The sequence below is a fragment of the Corylus avellana genome, chromosome ca1, assembly GCF_901000735.1.
Source record: "Corylus avellana chromosome ca1, CavTom2PMs-1.0".
NCBI classification, from domain to species: Eukaryota; Viridiplantae; Streptophyta; class Magnoliopsida; order Fagales; family Betulaceae; genus Corylus; species Corylus avellana.
Window position 1 is genome coordinate 13,670,220 of NC_081541.1, and position 23,577 is coordinate 13,693,796.

The following is a 23,577-nucleotide window of genomic DNA, read 5'->3' on the forward strand; positions in this document are numbered from 1 at the left end:
CCCTTAAGAACGACCTTCATCTCGTTCAACATAAATTTCATACCCAATTTGGAAAAGTCCCTATAAATATCTCCCAAAGTGCACAACCACTCAATACCAAAAACAACCTCATAATTTTTCAAGGGTAATAAGAAGAGGTTGAGCCTTACGTCTTGATTTTGCCTAATTAATTTGACTTTAGGGCTCATACCTTGGCATTGCAGGCAATTCATGTAATAATAATAATAATAAATCCATATTAATCATATTTTATAAAAATACTCGTAATTCAAAAATTGCATAAATCATTTTCTGTAAAAATTAAATTAAATTATTAACTATGGTCGAACTTTTGAAGCTCCCCTGGAATATTCGACGAAACTCTGGACTCGAACATTCGAGCATTATTTAGAACGTTCAAGTAAAACCCTATAACCATTAGTATAATAGTACACCGAACATTCGAATGTAGTACACACGATCTTATCCACTCCAACCACTTTATAAAAACACCCATCACGACCCTTCAAACCCCATTTATCCCACATGCACCTCACCCAACCCAAATCTAGTGAGATAAGAAGATTACAAAGATAGAAGTAATTGTTTTTTGTGTTGATTCATCATGATTAAGGTAAACCTTGAACCATACTCATTTGTCTATTGTTCATATTATGACCATGTGATTTATCATGCTTATTACAAGTCTTAAGTATAACACGATGAATTTAAAACTTATTTCTCTTAAAGAACCAATGATTTCTCAAAAAGTCATGAATTTCTCTCTCTCTCTCTCTTTATTCAATAAAGGGAAAATGGTTACATGGGATTGTGCAACCATAAAGAGGTGGGCACCCAACAATAAAGCCCAAACGATAATGGCAATACCAAAATAGAAACAAATGGAAAAAGCAAACAGTAGGCAATAAATCTATTAATAGTCCCAAAAGAATCAGCCACAATCAGGGCCTCTCAAAGGGCTGCACAAGGCAGTAATAGATGGCAAGAAGCACGGTAAAGATCCCCATGAGGTAATGGCAACAACCACCATGAAGTGGTTGTTGAGAGGAAGGTATTGCCGAGGACAGAGAGGACACTGTCGAAGTTCAACGAGCAAAAGTCTCCAAAGGTAGATCGAACCACATCAAAATAGGGAGACATAAACCCAAGACAAAAAGTAGCAACAACAACAGAAAAACAGCAAAACAGAAGAAAATAAAACAACGGGAAATACATAATAAAGCTAAAAAGATAAATGCAATGACAAAAACCCTTGGACATTAGCAATGACGAAGAGGAACAGGGTCTAGAGGGCAAGGGCAGGCCATGTGATAGTGCGTGATAAACACGCGCCAGAGTGTGAAGACCATGCACTAGTGTGAGGGAGTCTGATGAAGGCATGGTGGTGGGCGGTGGAAAGCGTACCGACCAACAAAGGTGGTGGCGAGGTGCGTTTATGTAGGGAACTAACGAAAAAAGATAGATCTAGTTTACAGAAAACCAATTTTGTAAAAAATGTCATATTCGGATCTGATACTGGGAGAGAGCAGCGAGTGGGCAGAGATGAGTAGTAGATTAGCGATTCCGAGGAGAAGGATGGGCTGAGCGAAATAGCAATGGAGGGGAGGTGGGAAGGCTATTATGGGCATGAGGGAGGTGACTTGGAGTTGCTGTAAAAAGGGAGAAAAGAAAGAAAAAACACTAGGAAAACTGAGAAGAACATGAGAAAAGAAGGGGGAAGGGAGATGGGATGGAAAAAACTCCATCCCTCCCCACTTAGAAAAGCCGCACAAGGTAGTAGGAGGCCTCACTAGGAGTATGAAAAACTTCTACTAGAGATAAGTGGAGCTTCTCTCTCTAAAAAAGAGAGAAGCGAGTTACTTTTTTCATGAACTTACACTTATTTTCCAAGATTTATCACGTTGATACGGTTTAATATGTTTTTGTTGAGTTGTTATAAGATTTGGTTAAGGTTTGCTATTGTTGAGACATTTGTCAACCCATGTAGTAACTCGAATCCAAAGCTTGCTAAGAAATAAGAAAATGACCAGTGATGTAAGGCCGCAAAGTGAGGGGGTGGCGGCTGTTCCACCTCCAATGTCTAAATTAGAATTTATGGAGAGATTAGAGAGAATAATAGAATAAGAAATAATATTAAGATAAGTATAGAGAGAATTCACTGTGTGTTTTTCATAGGTGGTCGGCTGTTCCTTTTATAGAATATCTTGGTATGTGAGTGGTGGAGGGACTCTTGCTTGACTCCCAAACCTATGGAGTTTGTTGTTCATGTAGATTTATTCCGTAACAATCTCTAGAGAGGTTATATGGCGATTTTTGACCGTATTTGGACTTTGTTTGGTAGAATTGGGTTTGTTGAGCAGATCATGTCTTTCTTCATTCATTGGACACGTGGTCTTGTTTGAATAGAATGACTTTGAGATGGATTTAAGCTGCGTTATTGCTCATTTTGCTTCATGGGCTTCTGGCCACAAGGTAAGGCTTTTCAGGCCTTCTGACGTGCCTACAAGTGGTGGGCTTTATTTATAGGTGGTGGACCTTTTTTTGGGCTTTGTAAGGTGAGAAATATTTTGTCACACCAGTAGCCTGCCATTCCCTTAGGTCACACTAGTGGCCTAATGGGAATTAACTTCTTTAAGCCCATTGTTATATCAATAACTCACCATTCCCTTGGACCCCAGTAGTGGCTCAATGGGAATTAGCTTTGAGTTTATTGCGCGAAGCCCACTAGCGCATTAGTAGTGGTCAAATACAAATCACGCTATGACGTGTAAAATCTCATATTTTTGCTTCCCGCTTTAAACCATCATTTATTTTAAGTTGCTGGCGCCATTTTTTAGGGGAGCAAAATGCGCCATTATCGTGGTACACCTTTTTGGGATGTAATATTTTCCATTAATGAGAGGTACGACGCACATCTTCCTTAATTATAGGTGGCACGTGTTGGTTTGAGGTTGTTTCTTTCTAGCGGTTTTTGATGAGACAGTACAGTTTTTCATGAGCGTTTCTTTTGAGATGTGTTTGTTGGGTTTTTTAACATCCGTTTGATTTATCTTGAGCGACATGTGGCGATATCTGACGTTTGGAGATGGTTTGAGACACTTTAAAATATGCTTTTTTCAATTTATCGTTTATTCATTCATCTTACAAGCGATTTTTTAAATTTTTTGTCTATTCCCTTCTTAATTTCTTCACCATTGATGGAGTTCAGCTTTGCTGCCCTTTGATTTAACGTTAAGGCGTAGGCTCTTGATCGTTTGAAGCCGTCATATAATTTTCTGAAGGGCATTCATTTAAGATTGCCATCGATTGGTGAAGGGGTTGACAATGTTGAGGGAGAGGAAGAGGCTTGCTTGACGGTCCCAATTCTTGCTGCTGGGTTTTGGCTGCCTATTCCATGAATGATGAGAGTGGTGCTGCACATACTTAACCTAGCTTCTTCACAGGTAACCCCAAATGGTTGGAGGATTTTGATGGGTAGGACATTGATCTGACCCAAGTTGTTTAAAAATGAGGAGCGCCCTCAACTTACTGCAACTGAGTTTTTGTATATGTATACTACTTCTTTAGCAAACCGGGATGCTAATGACGAGTGGAAGATCCATTCTCAGAAGACGTGGGCAATTTTTGCGATTCCCCATTGGGTTTCGAAGATCAAATGGTGGCAAGAGCAGTTTTTCTTTGTTTTTCGGGATTTTGAGTTTTTTTATGACGAAACCCTTGAAATTCCGTTGAAATCTTGATGGACGGTACTGTCGGCTCAGGATTTGGAAAAGCTTGTGCTTTCTCGCCCGACATTGCTTCGTGTTTGGCATGCCCTCAAATGGACTAGGGATGATGCTACGACTAACAATTTCTAGGCCAATGGGGGCTGGTTGCTCCGAAACGAGCACCTAGAGCAATCTCTAGGATATGTTGGGCTGTCGACATTGTATGTGGATGCGCAAAGGGCGCGAACTTCTAGGGCAGCTGCCAATCCTAACTCTTTTTTTCCTGGGTCCATCCCAGGCCGTTTGGATAAAGGTATGGTTCCTTCCCTTAGGTTGGATTTTGATCGGGAGCGAGTTCGTTATGAGGTTCAAATCCTTGAGGAGGAAGAGGCGAACTATGTTTCCTATTTATCAGGGGAAGAGGCGGAGGCCGTTGGATCTGATAGTTCTACTCATGCTGATCTTACTGATGCCGCTGCATTTAGGCGTGCTGAAGGACCCTTTTTAGAGGAAGAGTTTGTTGGTTTTGTTGGGGATCAACCTGATGGTGATGCCGATGCTGAGTTGTCCGGGGAGTGATCCTTAAAATCTCTGCGCTGGCTAGAGGAGAAGGTGGACCTACATGACCCCGTCGGATGATGAACCTGCAGGACCATCGGCTGTGGGACCATTTGCTGCAGGACTAGACGGATCGTCATGAGCAGAACCCACCAGACGCAGTGAACTTTTCCCAACTGCACAGTTTCACATTCAACAAGTTTCAAGGTAATGGTGGATTACTGATATTACAATGGGCTTAAAGAAGTTAATTTCCAAAAACGGTGTCAATTGTTCAGACAATTGTCAACACAGGTAGCAACTCAAATTCAAAGCCTACTAAGAAATAATATCAAGATAAGTATATAGAGAATTCACAGTGTGTTTTTCAAAGGTAGTTGGCTGTTCTTTTTGTAGAATATTTGGGTATGTGAGTGATGTAGGGACTCTTACTTGACTCTCAAACTTATGGAGTTTGTTGCTTAAGTAGATTTCTTCTGTAACAATCTCTAAAGAGGTTTTGTGGCAGTTTTTGACTGTATTTGGACTTTGTTTGGTATGATTGGGTTTGTTGAGTAGATCCTTCCTTTCTTCATTCATTGAACATGTGTGGTCTTATTTGAACTAAATGACTTTGAGGTGGATTTAAGCTGCATTAGTGCTCCTTCTGCTTCGTGGGCTTCTAGCCACAAGGTAAGGTTTTTTTAGGCCTTCAGATGTACCTACAAGTGGTGGGCTTTCTTTATAGATGGTGGGCCTTTTTTGGGCTTCGTAAGGTGAGAAATATTTTGTCACACCAGTAGCTCGTCATTCCCTTAGGTCACAATGGTGGCCTAATAAGAATTTACTTCTTTAAGCCCATTATTATATCCACTATTCCCTTGGACCACAGTAGTGGCCCAATGAGAATTAGCTTTGAGTTTATTGTGCGAAGCCCACTGGCACATTAGTTGTGGTCTAGTACAAATCATGCTATTACGTGTAACATGTCACATTTTTCCTTCCCGCTTTAAACCACCTTTTATTTTAAGTTGCTTGCGCCATTTTTTAGGAGGGCAAACTTCACCATTATCGTGGCACACCTTTTTGGGATATGATATTTGCCATTAATGGGAGGTATGACGCAAGTCTGTATTAATTATAGGTGGCACGTGTCAGTTTGAGGTTGTTTCGTTCTAGCAGTTTTTGATGAAATAATACAGTTTTCCATTAGCGTTTCTTTTAAGACATGCGTGTTGGGTTTTTTAACACCCGTTTGATTTATCTTGAGCGACAAGTGGCGATATCTGACGTTTGTAGATGATTTGAAATGCATTAAAATAGCAATTTTTTTTTCTTTTTGATTTATCGTCTATTCCTTCGTCTTACAAGCAATTTTTGAATTTTTCTGGCTTTTCCCTTCCCAATTTCTTCGCCATTGATGGAGTTCGGCGGTGCTACTCTTCGATCTAACGTTAGGGGGTTGGCTCTTGATCGTTTGAAGCCGTCATATAATTTTTTGGAGAGATTTCATTTGAGATTGCCATCTGCTGGTGAAGGGATGTTGAGGGAGGGGAAGAGGTTTGCTCGTCGGTCCTTATTCTTGCTACTGGGTTTCGCCTACCTGTTCCGCGAGTGGTTAGGGAGGTGCTGAACATACTTAACCTCGCTCCTTCACAGGTAACCCCAAATGGTTGGAGTATTTTAATGGGCATGGCAGTGATCTGGCCTGAGTTGTTTAAAAATGAGGGGCCTGCTCAACTTACTGCAGATGAGTTTTTTTTTTTAATATTGCCTATTCGGCAAATCGGGATGCTGATGACGTGTGGAATATCCACTCTCAGAAGTCGGGGGCAATTTTTGAGATTCCCCATAGGGTTTTGAGGATCAAACCGTGGCAGGAGCATTTTTTTCTTTGTTTTCCCGGGGTTTTGAGTTTTTTTATGGCGGACCCCATAAATTTTAATTGAGTCTTGATGGGTGGTACTATTGGCTCAGGCTTTGGAAAAGCCTGTGCTTTCTCGCTCGGCATTGCTTCGTGTCCGACATGCCCTTGAATGGGCTAGGAATGATGTTACATCTAACAATTCCTAGGCCCATGAGGAATGGTTGCTTCAAAACAAGCACCTAGAGCAATCTCTAGGATATGTTGGGTTGTCGACGTTGTCTATGGATGCGCAGAGGGCGCAGACTGCTAGGGCGGCTGCCAACCCTAACTCCTTTTTTTTCCTAGGTCGGTCCCGGGTCATTTGGATAATGGTATGATTCCCTCCCGTAGGTTGGATTTTGATCGGGAGGGAGTTTGTTACGAGATTCAAATCCCTGATGAGGAATATGCAAACTCTATTGCCTATTTGTCAGGGGAAGAGGTAGAGGCCGTTGGATCTGATAGTCCCGCTCCCGTTGATGTTGCTGTATTTGGTGTTGATGAATGACCCGTTTTGGAGGAAGAGTTTGTTGGTTCTATTGGGGATCGACCTGATGGTGCTACCAGTTCTGAGTCGCCTGGGAGTGATCCTTAAAATCTCTGCAATGGCTGGAGAAGGTGGATCTGCTAGACCACCGGATGATGAATCTGCAGGACCACCGGTTGCGGGACCATCCACTTCAGGACGAGATGGATCGTCATGAACGGAACCCACCGGACGCCGTGAACTTTTTGCAACTGCAAAGTTTCAAATTCAACAGGTTTCAAGGGAATAGTGAGTTACTGATATAACAATGAGCTTAAATAAGTTAATTCACACATACAGCACCAACTGTTGAGATAGTTGTCAACCCAAGTAGCAACTCGAATCGAAAGCCTGCTAAGAAATAAGAAAATGGTATGTGATGGAAGGCCGCGAAGTGGGGGGGGGGGGGGTGCTGTCATTCCACCCCCGATGTCTAAATTAGAATTTGTAGGGAGATTAGAGAAAATAATAGAATAAGAAATAATATTAAGACAAGTGTAGAGAGAATTCATTGTGTTTTTCAAAGGTGGTCGGTTGTTCCTTTTATAGAATACTTGGGTATGTGAGTGGTAGAAGGACTCTTAATTGACTCCCAAACTTATGGAGTTTGTTACTCAGGTAAATTTCTTCCGTAACAATCTTTAGAGAGTTTATGTGGCGGTTTTTCACTGTATTTGGACTTTGTTCGGTAGGATTGGGTTTGTTGAGCAGATCTTGCATTTCTTCATTCATTGGACACGTGTAGTCTTGTTTGAACGGAATGACTTTGAGGTGGATTTAAGCTGAGTTATTGCTCCTTCTGCTTCGTGGGCTTCTGGCTACATGGTAAGGTTTTTCGGGCCTTATGATGTGCCTACAAGTGGTGGGCTTTCTTTATAGATGATTGACCTTTTTTGGGCTTTGTAAGGTGAGAAATATTTTGTCACACCAGTAGCCCGACATTCACTTAGGTCATAGTGGTTGCCTAATGAGAATTAACTTCTTTAAGCCCATTGTTATATCAGTAACGCACCATTCCTTGGACCATAGTAGTGGTCCAATGGGAATTAGCTTTGGGTATATTGCGCGAAGCCCATTGGCGCATTAGTAATGGTCCAATACAAATCATCTTATGATGTGTAAAATCTCACATTTTTGCTTCCTACTTTTAAACCATTGTCTATTTTGAGTTCCTGGTCCCATTTTTGCTGAGGACAAAATTCGTTGTTGTCGTAGCACGCCTTTTTCGGACGTGATATTTGTCATTAATGGGAGGCACAGCGCACGTTTGCCTTAATTATAAGTTGTCTCTTTCTGGCGGTTTTTGATGAAATGATACAATTTTCCATCAATGTTTATTTTGAGACGCGTCTATTGGGTTTTTTAACAGTCGTTTGATTTATTTTGAGTGACACGTGGCGATGTCTTACGTTTGGAGATGGTTTGAGACGCTTTAAAATAGGCTTTTTTCTTTTTGATTTATCGTCTATTCCTTCGTCTTATAAGCGATTTTTGAATTTTTATGGTTTTTCCCTTCTTAATTTCTTTGTCATTGATGGAGTTCAACGATGTTGCTCTTTGATCTAATGTTAAGGCGTCAGCTCTTGATCGTTTGAAGCCGTCCTGTAATTGCTCAAATGGTGTTCAACTGGTGAAGGGGCCGATGATGTTGAGGGAGAGGAAAAGGTTTGCTTGACGTTCCCTATTCTTGCTTCTGGGTTTTGGCTGCCTGTTCCACAAGAGGTGAGGGAGGTGCTGCACATACTTAACCTCGCTCATTGATAGGTAACCACAAATGGTTAGAGGATTTTGATGGGCGTGACAGTGATATGGCTCAAGTTGTTTAAAAATGAGGGGCGCCTTCAACTTACTGTAGTGGAGTTTTTGTATATGTATATTGCCTCTCCGGCAAACCGGGATGCTGGTGACGAGTGGAAGATCCACTCTCGGAAGACGGGGGCAATTTTTTAGATTCCCCATAGGGTTTCGTGGATCAAACGGTGGCAGGAGCAGTCTTTCTTTGTTTCCCAGGGTTTTGAATAAACCGATGAATTTTCATTGAGATCTTGATGGGGGGTATTGTCGGCTCAGGCTTTAGAAAAGCTTATGCTTTCTCGCCCGACATTACTTCGTGTCTAGTATGCCCTTGAATGGGCTAGGGATGATGCAACGACTAACAATTTTTGGGTCCATGGGGACTGGTTGCTCCGAAACGAGAACCTAGAGCAATTTCTAGGATATGTTGGGCTGTTGACATTGTCTGTGGATGCGCAGAGGGCGCAGACTACTAAGGAGGCTGCCAAACCTAACTCCTTTTTTCCTGGGTCCATCCCGGGTCGTTTAGATAAAGGTATGGTTCCTTCCCGTAGGTTGGATTTTGATCGGGAGCGAGTTCATTACGAGGTTCAAATCCTTGAGAAGGAAGAGGCGAACTTTGTTGCCTATTTATCAGGGGAAGAGGCGGAGGCTTTTGGATCTGATAGTTCCGCTCCCGTTGATCTTGTTGATGTCACCGCATTTGGGCATGCTAAAGGACCCTTTTTGGAAGAAGAGTTGGTTGGTTCTGTTGGGGATTGACCTGATGGTGCTGCTGGTGCTAAGTCGTCTAGGGAGTGATCCTCAAAATCTCTGCGCTGACAAGAGGAGAAAGTGGACTTATAAGACTGCCGAATGATGAACCTGCAGGACCACCGGCTGTAACCCCATTTGCTGCAGAACTAGACGAATCGTCATGAGCGGAACCCACCAGACGCAGTGAACTTTCCCCAATTGCAAAGTTTCACATTCAACAGGTTTTAAGGTAGTGGCGAGTTACTGATATATTACAATGGGCTTAAATAAGTTAATTCTCACAAACGACACCAACTGTTGAGACAATTGTCAACACAAGTAGCAACTCGAATCCATAGCCTGCTATGAAATAAGAAAAGGGTTAGTGATAGAAGGTTGCAAAGTGCCCGTAGAGGTGGAGTGGCATCCATTCCACCTCCGATGTCTAAATTAGAATTTATGGAAAGATTAGAAAAAGTAATAAAATAATAAATTATATTAAGATAAGTGTAGAGGGAATTCACTGTGTGTTTTTCAGAGGTGGTTGACTGTTCCTTTTATAGAATACCTAATTATGTGAGTGGTGGAGGGACTCTTACTTGACTCTCAAACTTATGGAGTTTGTTGCTTAGGTAGATTTCTTTCGTAATATTCGGTAATAATCTATTGAGAGGTTATGTGGCGGTTTTTAATGATATTTGGACTTTGTTTGGTAGGATTGGGTTTGTTGAGAAGATCCTGGCTTTCTTCATTCATTGGACAAGTGTGGTCTTTTTTGAACTGAATGACTTTGAGGTGGATTTAAGCCGCGTTATTGCTCCTTCTGCTTCGTGGGCTTCTGGCCACAAGGTAAGGTTTTTTCAGGCCTTCTAATGTGCCTACAAGTGGTGAGCTTTCTTTATGAGTAATGCTAAGCACTATCTTTTTATCCTCCTAAAGTTGATGTAGCTTTCAAAATCACTATTGGATCAAAATTCAAATATGATTCATCTAAAATTTAATGATGATTTTAAATGCCACATCAACTTTAGGAAGATAAAAAGAGGATAAAAAGATAGTCTCTAGCATTACTTTTTATTTATAAAAGGTGGGCCTTTTTTGGGCTTTATAAGGTGAAAAATATTTTGTCACACCAGTAGCCCGCCATCCTTAAGCCGCCATCCTTAGGCCTAATGGGAATTAACTTGTTTAAGCCCATTCTTATATCAGCTACCAAACAACTATAATTTACAATACCAAACCAGAATAAGATGATACATTTTACTAGATTAAGCTTATCTGTGTACTGGAATAGAAATACCCACCAAGATGTGCAACCAAACTACAGTCTTCTTCCGCCAATAAACACACACTTACAGCCTCGAGCTCACAACCAGGTTGCAACACCCTGTACGGTTGCTTCCCACGGCTGCACCCCGCTACTTCCAGTCTTCTTCGCTAGAGACGCTGTCAGCTACTGACTCAGCCCAGCGACACTGCTCCGACGTTGCTGCACCGTGCAACCCATCGCGTCAGCCCACGGAAAAATCGCACCGTCAATCTTTACTTCCCACAGGTAACCCACTCGCACGATGGTTCACCACACCGTATAGAAAAACACCCAAAAAAGAAATGCTTTGATACCAGATGATTTGTTGATTTCTTATTGTGGATCCAGACTGTAAAGGGTATCGTAGAAGCTCTGAAATGCAGATATCGAAGACGCTCTTAAGGAACCAAGGTAAGGTTGACTCTGCTAGGTTCTCTATAGTTGGTTAGTTTTTGGGGATTCTCTTTATGTAAGTTTTCAATTTTTGTTGTTTTCAAATTTCCACGATGTTCATTATTTTTAACTTTCCATTACGTGTTTATCAGTCAATTGTTGGGCTAAATGGTTAGAAATGATCCATATGCCATACTCTAGTAGCTAAACAAGGTTGAGTTTATAGATATTTGGACATTTTGTAGCCTTTGTTGATTACATTAGGAAGGGGAATTAATTAGTTGTCATGGCCATCTAAGGGGTCAAGTTTTGGAGCTGTCAACCAACCATAAGGTGCTTCCTAATGGTTGTTTGTCCCCAGAGGGAGACCTTGTGCTGCAGTTTCTCGATTTATCATTAGCTTGTCCCATCTTCATATAAATTGACATTCAACTGCTTATTTTGTGGTGCTGCAGCATTAATCTATCAAATTGATTCGGAGTGCTGTCACATTTACACCTTTTCTAAGAAGTTCTCGTCCTTGTTTAATGGGCCTTCTTCTGAGCAGGACGGGAAAGTTGTTCCCTTTGTGGATAATCGAGAAAATTCAAGAAAAGTTGAGGGTGTGAGACATGTAGTGGATGATGTGTGCCATATCTTGGAGAGTGGTCCATGGGGACCCGCCCTGGAGAATGCTCTATCTGTGTTAGATGAAAAACCTCAACCCGATCTAGTTATTGGAGTCCTGAGAAGGCTAAAGAATGTTAATCTAGCAGTAAATTATTTTCGGTGGGCCGAGAGAAAAACTGACCAAGCACATTGTCCTGATGCATACAATTCGCTGCTCATGGTTATGGCTAGGAGTAGAAAGTTTGATTGCTTGGAACCGATTCTGAAAGAAATGAGTATTGCAGGATTTGGTCCATCTAATTACACATGTGTCGAGCTAGTGGTAAGCTGCATCAAGTCGCAAAATCTTAGAGAAGCTTTTGATCTAATACAAACCATGAGGAAGTTCAAATTCCGTCCTGCATTTTCGGCTTACACAAATCTGATTGGTGCCCTGGCTGCGGTTCATGAATCTGACCTCACGCTCGCTCTTTTTCACCAAATGCAGGAGCTAGGTTATGAAGCAAGTGTGCATTTATTTACAACTCTTATTCGTGTGTTTGCCAGGGTGGGCCGGGTTGATGCTGCTCTCTCTCTGTTGGATGAGATGAAGAGCAACTCTTTTGATGCTGACATTGTTCTTTATAATGTCTGCATAGATTGTTTTGGTAAGATTGGGAAGGTGGATATGGCCTGGAAATTCTTTCATGAGATGAAAGCACATGGCTTGATGCCTGATGATGTGACATATACTACCATGATAGGGGTTCTCTGCAAAGCTTATAGACTGGATGAAGCTGTGGAGCTATTTGAACATATGGATAATGGCAGGAAAGTCCCTTGTGCATATGCTTATAACACCATGATCATGGGTTATGGCTCAGTTGGAAAGTTCGATGAAGCATATAGTTTACTTGAGAGGCAAAAACGAAAGGGGTGCATTCCGAGTGTGATTGCATATAATTGCATTATTACTTGCCTTGGGAAGAAGGGTATAGTAGAGGAGGCATTACGGATCTTCGAGGAGATGAAGAAAGATGCGTCGCCCAACCTTTCAACCTATAATATTTTAATAGAAATGGTTTGCAAGGCAGGAAACCTTGAAGCTGCTCTGGGCATTCGGGATGCCATGGAAGGAGCTGGCTTGTTTCCTAATGTTATGACTGTCAATATAATGATAGATCGACTTTGCAAAGCTCAAAAACTGGATGCAGCTTGTTCTATATTTGAAGGAATGGATCATAAAGTTTGCACCCCAGATGCAGTTACATTTTGTTCTCTTATTGATGGCTTGGGCAAACATGGCAGAGTGGATGATGCCTACAGGCTATATGAAAAGATGCTAGATTCTAATCAGATTCCAAATGCTGTTGTATATACATCACTTATTAGGAACTTCTTCAAGTGTGGCAGGAAGGAGGATGGTCACAAGATATACAAAGAAATGGTACATGGGGGCTGTTCTCCTGACCTGATGCTGCTTAATACCTACATGGATTGTGTTTTCAAAGCTGGAGAAATCGAGAAAGGCAGGGCTTTGTTTGAGGAGATAAAGGCTCGAGGACTTGTTCCAGATGTTTGGAGCTATTCAATCCTAATTCGTGGCCTTGTGAAAGCAGGCTTTGCAAAGGAAACCTACGAGTTGTTCTATGCAATGAAGGAACAAGGCTGTGTTTTGGACACTCGTGCTTACAACATTGTAATTGATGGATTCTGCAAGTCTGGTAAGGTTAACAAAGCATATCATCTGTTAGAGGAAATGGCGACGAAGGGACACCAACCAACTGTTGTTACATATGGCTCCGTCATTGATGGGCTTGCGAAGATTGACCGGCTTGATGAAGCATACATGCTCTTTGAAGAAGCAAAGTCTAAAGGAATAGAGTTAAATGTGGTGATATATAGTAGTCTTATTGATGGGTTTGGAAAGGTGGGTAGAATTGATGAAGCATATCTAATCTTGGAAGAGTTGATGCAGAAAGGTTTGACCCCCAATGTATACACATGGAATTGCTTGCTTGATGCACTAGTGAAAGCGGAGGAAATTGATGAAGCCCTTGTCTGCTTTCAGTCATTGAAAGACTTGAAATGTACTCCCAACCACATAACTTACAGCATTCTCATAAACGGTCTTTGTAGGGTTAGAAAATTTAATAAGGCCTTTGTGTTCTGGCAAGAGTTGCATAAGCAAGGGTTGAAGCCCAACACAATCACCTATACCACCATGATCTCAGGACTTGCAAAGGCTGGAAATATAGCAGACGCTAATAGGCTTTTTGAGAGGTTTAAGGCAAGTGGGGGTATACCAGATTCTGCTAGTTATAATGCTATGATAGAAGGGCTAAGCAATTGTAGTAGAGCAATGGATGCATATGCACTTTTTGAGGAAACTCGGTCGAAAGGTTGTAATATTCATACCAAAACGTGTGTTGTTCTTCTAGATGCATTGCATAAGGCTGAATGCCTTGAGCAGGCAGCAGTTGTGGGTGCGGTGTTGAGGGAAACGGCGAAGTCTCAACATGCTTCAAGATCCTGGTAATGTACGGGGCTGGGGGTTAGATTTTGCAAGTTACTGGAAGATTCAGAGTCTGTGATTTACTCAGTAAGTGGTGATGCCAGAAGGTTTTTTACTCATCTTACCAATGGGAGCAATTTGTGGAAGAGAGAGAGTTCTGTTCATGAAGATTCTTCATTCCACCAATTCCTTAATGGGGCCGAAGATGTTGCTGTCAGAGGTAATCTCTTCTCTGATTAGTAGCTAGTGAAGTTAGATGCAGAAATGAATCTCTGTTTGCAATAAGCCTTACACAGGAAACATTGTGGCATCCTTCCCGTAAATCCAAATTCATTATTGATTTAGAGGCAATGCCTCAAGTGGATAAAGTTTTCACAAGTTCAAAACATAGGATGCTAAGATGAAACAGGAAGCAGCATGCATAAGTCAAGCTCCTAATTTCTGTCGCATATTGATTTTTGGCTGTTCAATTCTCTATCAACCCAGATCCCCATAAAACCACTCAAGCGCTGTATAGGTGTGTAAAACAAATTCCATTTGTTAGAAAGTAAAGTACATTCAGTAAGGAGGGGAGGGGGATAGAGCAGAAACATACACTAATAAGCCTTAGCAGCAAAAGTTGAAATGCCTGATTGTTGAGTCTTAGACCCATGATTCTACTTACTAACGCATGTACACATTTTAATGGTTTCTCCAGAATTTTTGTGTCAATATTTTACGAAGGAACATATGATTGAATCATGCATGGTCTGAAACCTTTGTCAACGTTTCTTAAATTTCCCTAGTAACCTTTTGAATTGATGATTTATGGCTTCAGGCATGAGAGTTGCATGTCAAACATGGTGAATATGCCAAGAATGACATCAGGACATTCAGTTCATTTATACTGCTTCAAAATTTATGTGGACGCATTGGCATGGGCTTGTTGTGAGATTGGATGCTTCACTTTTCAGTGCTCTGGTTTTTAAGCAGGATGCAATTCATGCATGGATTGCATGGAAAGCACATCTCTGAATCTCCTTGGATACCATGGAGCCTCGTTTGCGGGATGCTTACACATATAGTCTATTAATTGAATTCTCCTCAGTCCCCCTAATTGTCTTTAGGTAATCTCATGCTATTCGGGCTAGTATTATTGATGTTTTGACCATCTTCTTCTGGTCTATTTTTTCATACAGATACTGTAGGAAGGTAAAAGCCATTGGAATTTGTTAGAGTTGTACATGATTATTAGTCTGCAATACAGTGATTTCTCATAAACGTGGCAGACCTGGCTATTTTTTTGAGGCTACCCTTCAAACTGACGATTAAATTTCAGCTGTCTCATAGCAGCACATGTATGATTCTCTTTCAACCATGTCATTCATATGATTAAAAAATTTATTTATAGAGGAAAAACCTTGGATAAGATTTTGGTTGAGCTGGATCGAGTTTGTATGACATTGTTATCTTATTCCTTTAGGTTAGTTCTGAATGCTGAAGGAGAGCGTACAAAAATGAGTCTGGGACTGTAATTTTTCAGCCATTGTGATTGAAACCATGTCAAGTTCCCCCCCACTTTTTCTGTGCTCTAGTGAGGTTTTGAGGATACCATTGGGAAACGAATTCATGACAGAAATATGCTTTATCTTTTCATCGTTCTTATTCATAGATTTGAATTTCGAAAGTAGTAAAAGGTCGATTTTCCATTATGTGGGAAAATCAGGAACATTTGAAATCCCCCTTTCTTCCCCCTTTTTCCTATGCCGAAGAGGAAGGTTCAAAATAAGTGAGAATGTCTAACTCTCTATTTTATAGTATTCTACTCAAATCAACAATGTGCTACATTCTAACATGTGACATGTACTTTCAAGTAAGTGTGTTCTGTATAATTATATATAATAGCGATTTTAATTATCACAGTAGGGAGTAAGCACTTGAAATACTTGTAACATTTTTCAAAACAAAAATGTGGTATGTGTTCGCAAGTGAAATCAACAAGAGTTTTAATCGCTTCAGGCAAGCCCTTGATAAAAGTTGGAAGAGTACAAACTTACAACAGAGAAGAAGAACATATAGTCCTTGTGCAAGGATGGCGTAGACAAATGGAGGATGTGTTTAAATTCTTATATATAATCTTGTGATAAAAATATAATGCTTAAACAACTTGAGAAATGGTTTAAATTCTTCTATGTATCAAGAAGTAATGATATATGCTGCATATTTATCTCACTTTTACTCTATTATGCTAACGTGGCAAGATATAGTAGTCAACTTATTGACCCATAACATTTTTCTTAAAATATATATATATATATATATATATATATATATATTCAATATTGACCCATATTTCCTTACAATCAATTATTGGATTTGTAGACTTATGTAGATTCTATATAAGTCAATGGTGATTTCCACAAATTTAATGGTTGATTGTAAGAAGATATGAACAAAATATGAAAAACTTATTAACCTCTAGCATTTCTCATTTTTTAATAAGAATTGGTTCAACGATGATCATCGCCTGTTGCGGTTGTCACGTTAATATAGTAAGATAAAAGTGTGATATATTATTATATTCTTTTGATAAAAATGGGAAAGGAGTGTTTTTAACTAAACATTTTTTTGTCAGAACTTATCATGTATTTGATTCCATTTTCATGACTCAAATAAATAGGAATGAAACCATGTCCAGTACAAGTGAGAGAGCCAAACAAACGATCATGCTCCATTGCTCCTCAGTCCTCACCTTTCTCCATAATTTTTTGGTTAAATGACGGGGTAAAGATCAAGGCCGTCCAAAAAGAGGGGGAAAAGAACGGTGTCAAGGGCCCTTGATTTTTCATGAACAACGCCATAGTCAACATGATCATGCCACGCGTCCTAATAACATTAAAATGTAGCGACTGCACATTTTTCAACTGCAGAGTATCCACTCCGCTTTAGAATGTGACCGTTACCGAAAGTCTCCAACGTCTCTTTTTTCAGAACTTTTACAAAATTTGAATTTTAAAACCTGAAAGTAAAGATCTTTTACGCTAGAGCTAGTTTGATATATACTTTCCCTGTTTGAATCAGAATCCCACCCTGGGTAGCCCTTTAAATCAAACTCTTCCTTCATATCAATCTCCTGTATTCTTTCTATCGCTCTCTTTCATAATGGCGCTGAGACCCATTGATAATGCTCTCCCAACAACACCAGAAAGGCCCAAAAAGCAAGCAAAAGTCGTGGTTCCAATCCAAAAACAATCTGATTCTTCTGTCACGGACGAAAACCAGGCACCATTGCCACCACCTGCAGATGCCACCGTTGATTATGTTTTGTCTGAGAATCTGAAGGCCATACCAGATCCTGAATCCAAGATCCAAGTGAGTCCCCTGTTTCATAAGTAAATTCTTTCAAAGTTGTCTTTTTGAGGAAAACCCATTTACCGTTTTGGTCGACTTTTGTTTCATGTGCGAAATGCAGAGCTTGATTGAAGGGTTAGATTCAAAGGATTGGATGAAAGTCTGTGAGTCACTGAATAACGCCAGGCGGTTTGCACTTTATCATTCCACTCTCCTGCTTCCGCTCTTGTAAGAGATTTCTCCTTGTTTCGTTTCTTACTCCATAGTCTGAGGGAAAAAGAATGTATTGCAAAAAACATTTTCTTTGGTTGAAGTATTGGGATTTGCTTACATGTATGATGTGAACAGAGAAAAAGTAATGTTGGTGCTGGTGAAGGCCATGAAGAATCCAAGAAGTGCTTTGTGCAAGACCTCTATTATGGCTTCATCTGATATTTTCAAGGCCTTTGGTGACAAGTTGCTCGACTCCTTCCCCTCCGATGCATTTGACCCCTTGGTACGGACCCACTTTTTTTCTTTTTTCTTTATTTTATCTGTGCCTTTGATAAGCGAGGATATCATGTGGAATATGATGGTGTCATGATTAACGGTTTGGATTGCGTGGATGGGTCCACAGCTGCTGCAGCTGCTACTGAAATCGTCTCAAGACAAACGGTTTGTGTGTGAAGAAGCAGACAAGGCACTGAGCGCAATGGTAGGGTCAATGAATCCTCTGTCTTTGCTCAATAAGCTCCGGGCAAATGTTAGCCATGCCAACCTTAGAATCAGAGCCAAGGCTGCCATTTATATCTCAAATTGTGTCTCAAAGATGGTAATTTTGCCACCAACATTAAGCTATAATTCTTTCTTGAGTAATAGTACTTGTATACTCATCTTACACCAATTAATTTGACGTGTTTTTAAGTGGCTCTCATTTTTTTTAGCAGTTGATATAAAAAGTCATTTAAAATATGTCACGTTAGCCGATATAAAATGGGTGTGGATAGTAATTGGTGTTGTGTAATGGCAGGGGCTGGAGGGAATGGAAGAGTTCGGGTTGGTTGCTTTGGTTCAAATGGCTGCAGATTTGTTGAATGATAGACTGCCTGAGGCGAGAGAAGCTGCGAGAAGTGTTGTGATTTCAGTATACGAGGCTTTTACAGAAAATGAAGAGGAGAAGCAGGAGGCATGGCAAAGCTTCTGTCAGTCTAACTTACCGCCTGTTCAAGCTCAGTCCATGGTCAAAATTATCCCTTCTCAATAGGGCTTTAGGGTAGCGGTGATGGTGGTGGCAGTAGTAGTAGTTTCTTCTCTTAAGGTGAAGATGGGAACATTTATTTCACGTGATTTTGCTGGCTTTACATGGTTCCTACATGAGGAAAAATGTTGAGACAGATATATATTTATGTAGTTTGCTGTAATTTGATTCTTGTTGCATCCACTCAGTTCTTGGGAGGATGCAGAAAGTAATAAAATAAAATATTTGGATCTTATATGAATTCGAAGCTGTTCTCATTTAATTTTAGAGAAATGCAACAGGTAAATTTGGCCTAATACTAAAAACTACTTGCTCAGCCCAACTTTAGTTTCAACGAAAGATTCTAGCTTCTTCCTTCAGCCCAACTACATATACAACTATCAAATGCTAAGATGTCTGCAACAAAAAGCCACCAACTTAAGTGAAAAGTTGAATAATGTTATACGGATTGTTCCCAGTAGTAATAACTGCAGGCTATCTTTTCCCACTTAATTCAATTCCTCTTGCAGAATCGCCGCTATCAAAACTTTACGAGCCAAGGTAGACAAAATTCTTTGCATATTCCACAACCACCAGGAAATAATGCATTGATGGAGGGTAGTTCTGGTTAAATTTGGAGCGCAATGATGAGAAACAATAATCACATTCTATCTTGAATTTGGCGTACAGTCACTCTAATCTCCTTCGACCAAAGAGTGCAAAGCCATCTCAACATCAGCAAATGGTTGGCCAGCATAGAGCTGAATCTGCCTCTTCTTCACAACAATTACCTTCATGGCATTTGCTTTTGCTGCTTCCAGAAGTTCCTGCAGGAATTGTACTTTGTCATGTTAACACTGATGTCTGTACAGCTTAAAGTAACGGCATCTAGGGATTATCATAACCTACTCTAAAACATGCAGGGACACTTGCAAGGTGCTACACACCCCCACAAATTGTGTTTTGGCCATTATCACTTTAAAAATAAGGGTGGAACCCTTTGAACAGTGAGTTTCATCTTCCCATATGGTTAGTTCGGGCAACAAATATTGCCTTGCATATGTGGGTGTACATGCAATATGCAAAGGTCAGGTCAAACATTCGTGTAATCAAGAAAGATTGTTTACCTTTATTGATAAAGGAACAATGTCAGCACTAAAATCACCCAGTTCTTCAAAAAATGATTCCAGTAGAAAACAGAAGTTTTTGGCATCAACTTGATCCTCGAAAGCAACAGTATAGGAAGAGATACTCTGTTCCTGGGCCTGAGACGCAGTCTTTAAGGTGTACAGTCCTCCCTGTCCTTCATCCTCAGAACCCCTACGCACCAGTATAACCTGGAATTGGATAAATATCAACTTGATGGTTAGTTGGAGACAAACAAAAATGCTTATTATTAGTTAAGACACTCCAAAATGAAAGGTCATCTTGGGACGTATTAAAATCATACAGGATTTATGTAACATAGCATTAAGAAAGATCTAAGCAAATAAAGATGAAAATTAGTCTCATGTCATAATAGATATACATCAAGAGTCAGCATTAAGCATTGGTGGTAGGTTAACTGATTGGCCATGTTCCAAGAGAAGGTCCTAGAGTGTATGTCGTCTATGTTGTTTATGTTGTCTGCTAATGGTATCATTTTACTTAACAAGACTTGAATTCTATGGGGAGTATCAAAAGATGCATATGGACCAAACTTTTACAAAACACAATCTTACAGAATATGTGAAATTTAAGTGCTGGTAAAATGTAGGCAAATGATAGGAAAGTTAAATTGCAGAGTCAAGATATACCCCAAGAGAGCCATACATCCATCTTGTGCTCATCCATAACAAGAACATGATTGAAGAGGATGATATTTTCTAGAGAGTTGTGTGATAAACAGAAAATTATCAAGTTTCATATGTGAAAAAAAATAAAAAAACAAAATAAAAGTTAGGAAATCCAAAAAAAGATTGTCTATAAAATGAGCTCAACTAAAATGATAGTTTTGAATGAGTGGAATTAATTCAGGTAGTGTTGAGAAGACAATGGCCACGATTGTTTACTCAAGTTGGTAAACTCCAGACAAGAAAACACTAAACAATATGGATCTCACATCTGCAACAACAATACAATCATGCAGAATATTAAGTTATCGAGAGAAGAATAATAAAAATAGAAAGTTTTGGTTACATACTAGAACATAAGGAAGACTCAACCACCAGAAATCAGTCTCATTTTTTGGTTGCTTTTCTCTGAATTTGTTAGCCAGCGTTTCATCTCCAACTTCTCTTTGTTTTGAACTGCCATTTATACTCAAAACAGCATGCTTATCAGATGTGGTGGTAGTTTCAGGTTTTCCATTTGCGAATCTTTGAGAATGATGAGTCCCCATCTTTACGTATTGTTGCGAATTTACTACTTCAACTGAAGGCCTCTCTAGACCAGTCTCCCGGAAGAAACCTAAAAACTTAACAATTAATTCAAGAATAAATTAAATATTATATGTGTACTTTGGATTTGATTGATTACAAATAATCCAGGAAGTAAAAGATGGTCACTGTGAATCTTAATAATTACTTTTGGTTTTGCAGTTTACAATTTTAATAGACTAACGAAATAAGTTATTGACCATAGATTTGATAAATTGAATTTTTTCACTTATGCTGCCAAGTAACTTCGTTAAGATATCCAATTAATAACAAAATTCAAAAGCAAAAATAGAAGACTGCTATTTACTAAACCACTATGTAAACAAAAATTTAAGCAGAAAAGCAACAACTAAGCAAAACTATCCATGCCATGCAATCACCAGGCAATTTAGTAACATTACCATTTCTCCGTTTGGCATTTCCAAATCCCATTTCCTTTTCCAAATCTGATCTCCGTCTTTCCTGATGGCCAGTATGCTGTTTGTTCACCTGCATTTCAAGGTCCAACAATTCCACACCATCATCATCAACACTTCCATTTCCACTCATTTTACCAACACTACCGGAACCACTCTTTTTTGTATTACGATCTCTGGTGCCTCCAAATCCCTTAGGACCATCAACCCGCTTCGTTGAAGGGCTAAACTTAAACTTTTTCTTAAACATCAACGTCCCATTCGCCTCATTCGAATCCGAACTATCCCTACTCACCCTATCTTCCCCCTTCCCAGACATCCCCAAATAATTAACAAACAACCCCGGTAACCCCTCCGGAGCTGAATTCAACTTCTTCTGCAACTTAATCAATCTTGCACCAATCTCCTTCTCAATGCCAACTCTCTGCCTAGAAACCACGCTCTCTTCACCAATGTCATCATCATCATCATCCTCAACATCTTCCTTCACCGCCTTCGCCTCACTCCTTCGCGCCTCCCTAGCCATTGCTCTAATCTCTTCAATTTTTCTTTCCAATTCATCGTCTTGCACATACCCAATTCCATTTTCACCCAACAAAAACTTCCCATTATTGTTTTCACCAATACCCAAATCCGAATTATCCAAATTTCTTTCTTTTCTATCAGTATTGGCATTTCCCAGTATCCAAACAGCACAGAATGTTTGAAACACAAAGATCCCAACCAAATATGCACCGTACTTGAGGACAGACTTGGTCGAAAATTTACCGACAATGCTATCATGTTCTGCCGATGTCTCGGATGCTCGGAATTCATCGACCTTATCGGCGGCGTAGTTATCGCTGGAGATTCCGTCAACTGGAGACTTGGAATCGAGGTGGGGTTCGAGAGGGGTTTCGGTTTCGGTTTCGGTTTCGGTTTCGGGGGATAGGATGGGAATTACGGGGTTTGGGATGAGGTTAGGTAGGGTTTTGAGGATTTTGGGGCGGAGATAGTTTTTTCTCTTGGTGGGTTTTGGAAGACAAGCTAACACAAGCGGTTTCGTACGCGTTGTGGCGGTTGGGTTAATGGAAGGTGTGAGGGGCGAAAGGGCGGCACAACGCGCACCCGCCATTGCTGATGGAGGATCAGTAGCGTGTGCCGAGGGCTTAGGAAGAGGTTTAACTGCCTGCTAACCTCACTTCTGCTAAATTGCCAAACGTACGATGAAGAGCATGTAAACTGAGAAAATCATTAGTTTCAGAAAGAGATTGATTTATTGTTTAGTTTAACATAAATGGGGCAAACTAAGAATAAAGAAATAATAAAATGTAATATATATATATATATATATATATATATATGATGTAATCTAAGTGCAGCGCGAGGCGTCGTGCCGATGATCGTCTTTACTGGCGATTTTTTTTTTTTTTTTTTCAAAAAAATTAAAATAATAAAATAATAATAAAAATTTTTTTCTGCCTGGCGTGCATCACTGTTGATGTACGCCAGGCGTAAGTTGTATCATTACTCTCTATATATATACCACATAAAATTCTACCACAATTCAGCTACTCTAGATATTTTAAGAGATTATGTGTCAACCACTACATGAACGTGGAACACCATTATATCTCAACTGCTATATAAACGTGGAGAATAATGCTATAAGTCTTTTTTGTGTCACTTTAAGAATAATGTGACTGTTAAAATTACGATTGAGCTTAAGATTAATCATTATTAAATTTTGATCAAATAGTAATTTTAAAAGACATCTCATTTTTTTAAAGACATAAAAATGACACAAAAGATAACAAAACAATTATAGAAAAATCTATAATTTAAACATATAAGGTAAAGGGGTCGAACCATCTACTCAAATTAAAATTCAAGTTCATTACTCTATCTTTATTCTAGACAAACATGTTAGCCTAAGGATCGAAATATTTTTGGCCAAAGTTGAAGATCCTTTGACATTCTTATTATTTTACCGGCAGCCCATGGCTGCTAAAACTGTACTAAGCTCTAACAAAAATCACCTTTCGATACGGCCAAGATTTCTGTTTATATATATATATATATATGTATAACATTTGTCCTGAGCATATATAAAGCTTTATCTTTGTGTGGTGATAATTTTTAGCATATAATTGGTTTGTCTCGCTTGAAAGAATGTGTAGCAATTTTGTTTTCAGCAGAGACAAGGAGA

At 39.8% G+C, this 23,577-nt stretch overlaps 3 protein-coding genes across 6 annotated transcripts; 2 read left to right on the plus strand and 1 right to left on the minus strand.

The window, feature by feature from the left end:
* The first annotated feature begins 10,548 nt into the window (after nucleotides 1–10,548).
* LOC132161990 (pentatricopeptide repeat-containing protein At3g06920) lies at nucleotides 10,549–16,176 on the plus strand. 4 transcript variants are annotated; one of them, XM_059572239.1, is made up of 5 exons: nucleotides 10,549–10,760; nucleotides 10,863–10,925; nucleotides 11,363–14,230; nucleotides 14,828–15,347; nucleotides 15,473–16,173. In XM_059572239.1, the coding sequence occupies exons 2-3, from the start codon at nucleotides 10,892–10,894 to the stop codon at nucleotides 14,032–14,034; spliced, it is 2,706 nt and encodes a 901-aa protein (XP_059428222.1). In that variant the 5' UTR covers nucleotides 10,549–10,760; nucleotides 10,863–10,891; the 3' UTR covers nucleotides 14,035–14,230; nucleotides 14,828–15,347; nucleotides 15,473–16,173. The 4 variants fall into 4 exon arrangements, with proteins under 4 accessions (XP_059428222.1, XP_059428238.1, XP_059428214.1 ...); XM_059572255.1 differs by having other exon boundaries at nucleotides 10,549–10,925; nucleotides 15,189–15,347; nucleotides 15,473–16,176; XM_059572231.1 differs by having other exon boundaries at nucleotides 10,549–10,925.
* An 825-nt stretch (nucleotides 16,177–17,001) lies between these two features.
* LOC132177645 (uncharacterized) lies at nucleotides 17,002–18,812 on the plus strand. The gene is made up of 5 exons (XM_059590051.1): nucleotides 17,002–17,361; nucleotides 17,462–17,568; nucleotides 17,689–17,836; nucleotides 17,957–18,151; nucleotides 18,350–18,812. The coding sequence occupies exons 1-5, from the start codon at nucleotides 17,152–17,154 to the stop codon at nucleotides 18,581–18,583; spliced, it is 894 nt and encodes a 297-aa protein (XP_059446034.1). The 5' UTR covers nucleotides 17,002–17,151; the 3' UTR covers nucleotides 18,584–18,812.
* On the minus strand, nucleotides 18,787–22,592 carry LOC132177638 (uncharacterized). The gene is made up of 4 exons (XM_059590039.1): nucleotides 21,375–22,592; nucleotides 20,739–21,004; nucleotides 19,684–19,893; nucleotides 18,787–19,383 (listed from the first exon to the last, which is right to left on the minus strand). Exons 1-4 carry the CDS (start codon nucleotides 22,501–22,503, stop codon nucleotides 19,252–19,254), a joined length of 1,737 nt encoding a protein of 578 aa, XP_059446022.1. The 5' UTR covers nucleotides 22,504–22,592; the 3' UTR covers nucleotides 18,787–19,251.
* Between the last annotated feature and the right edge of the window lie 985 nt (nucleotides 22,593–23,577).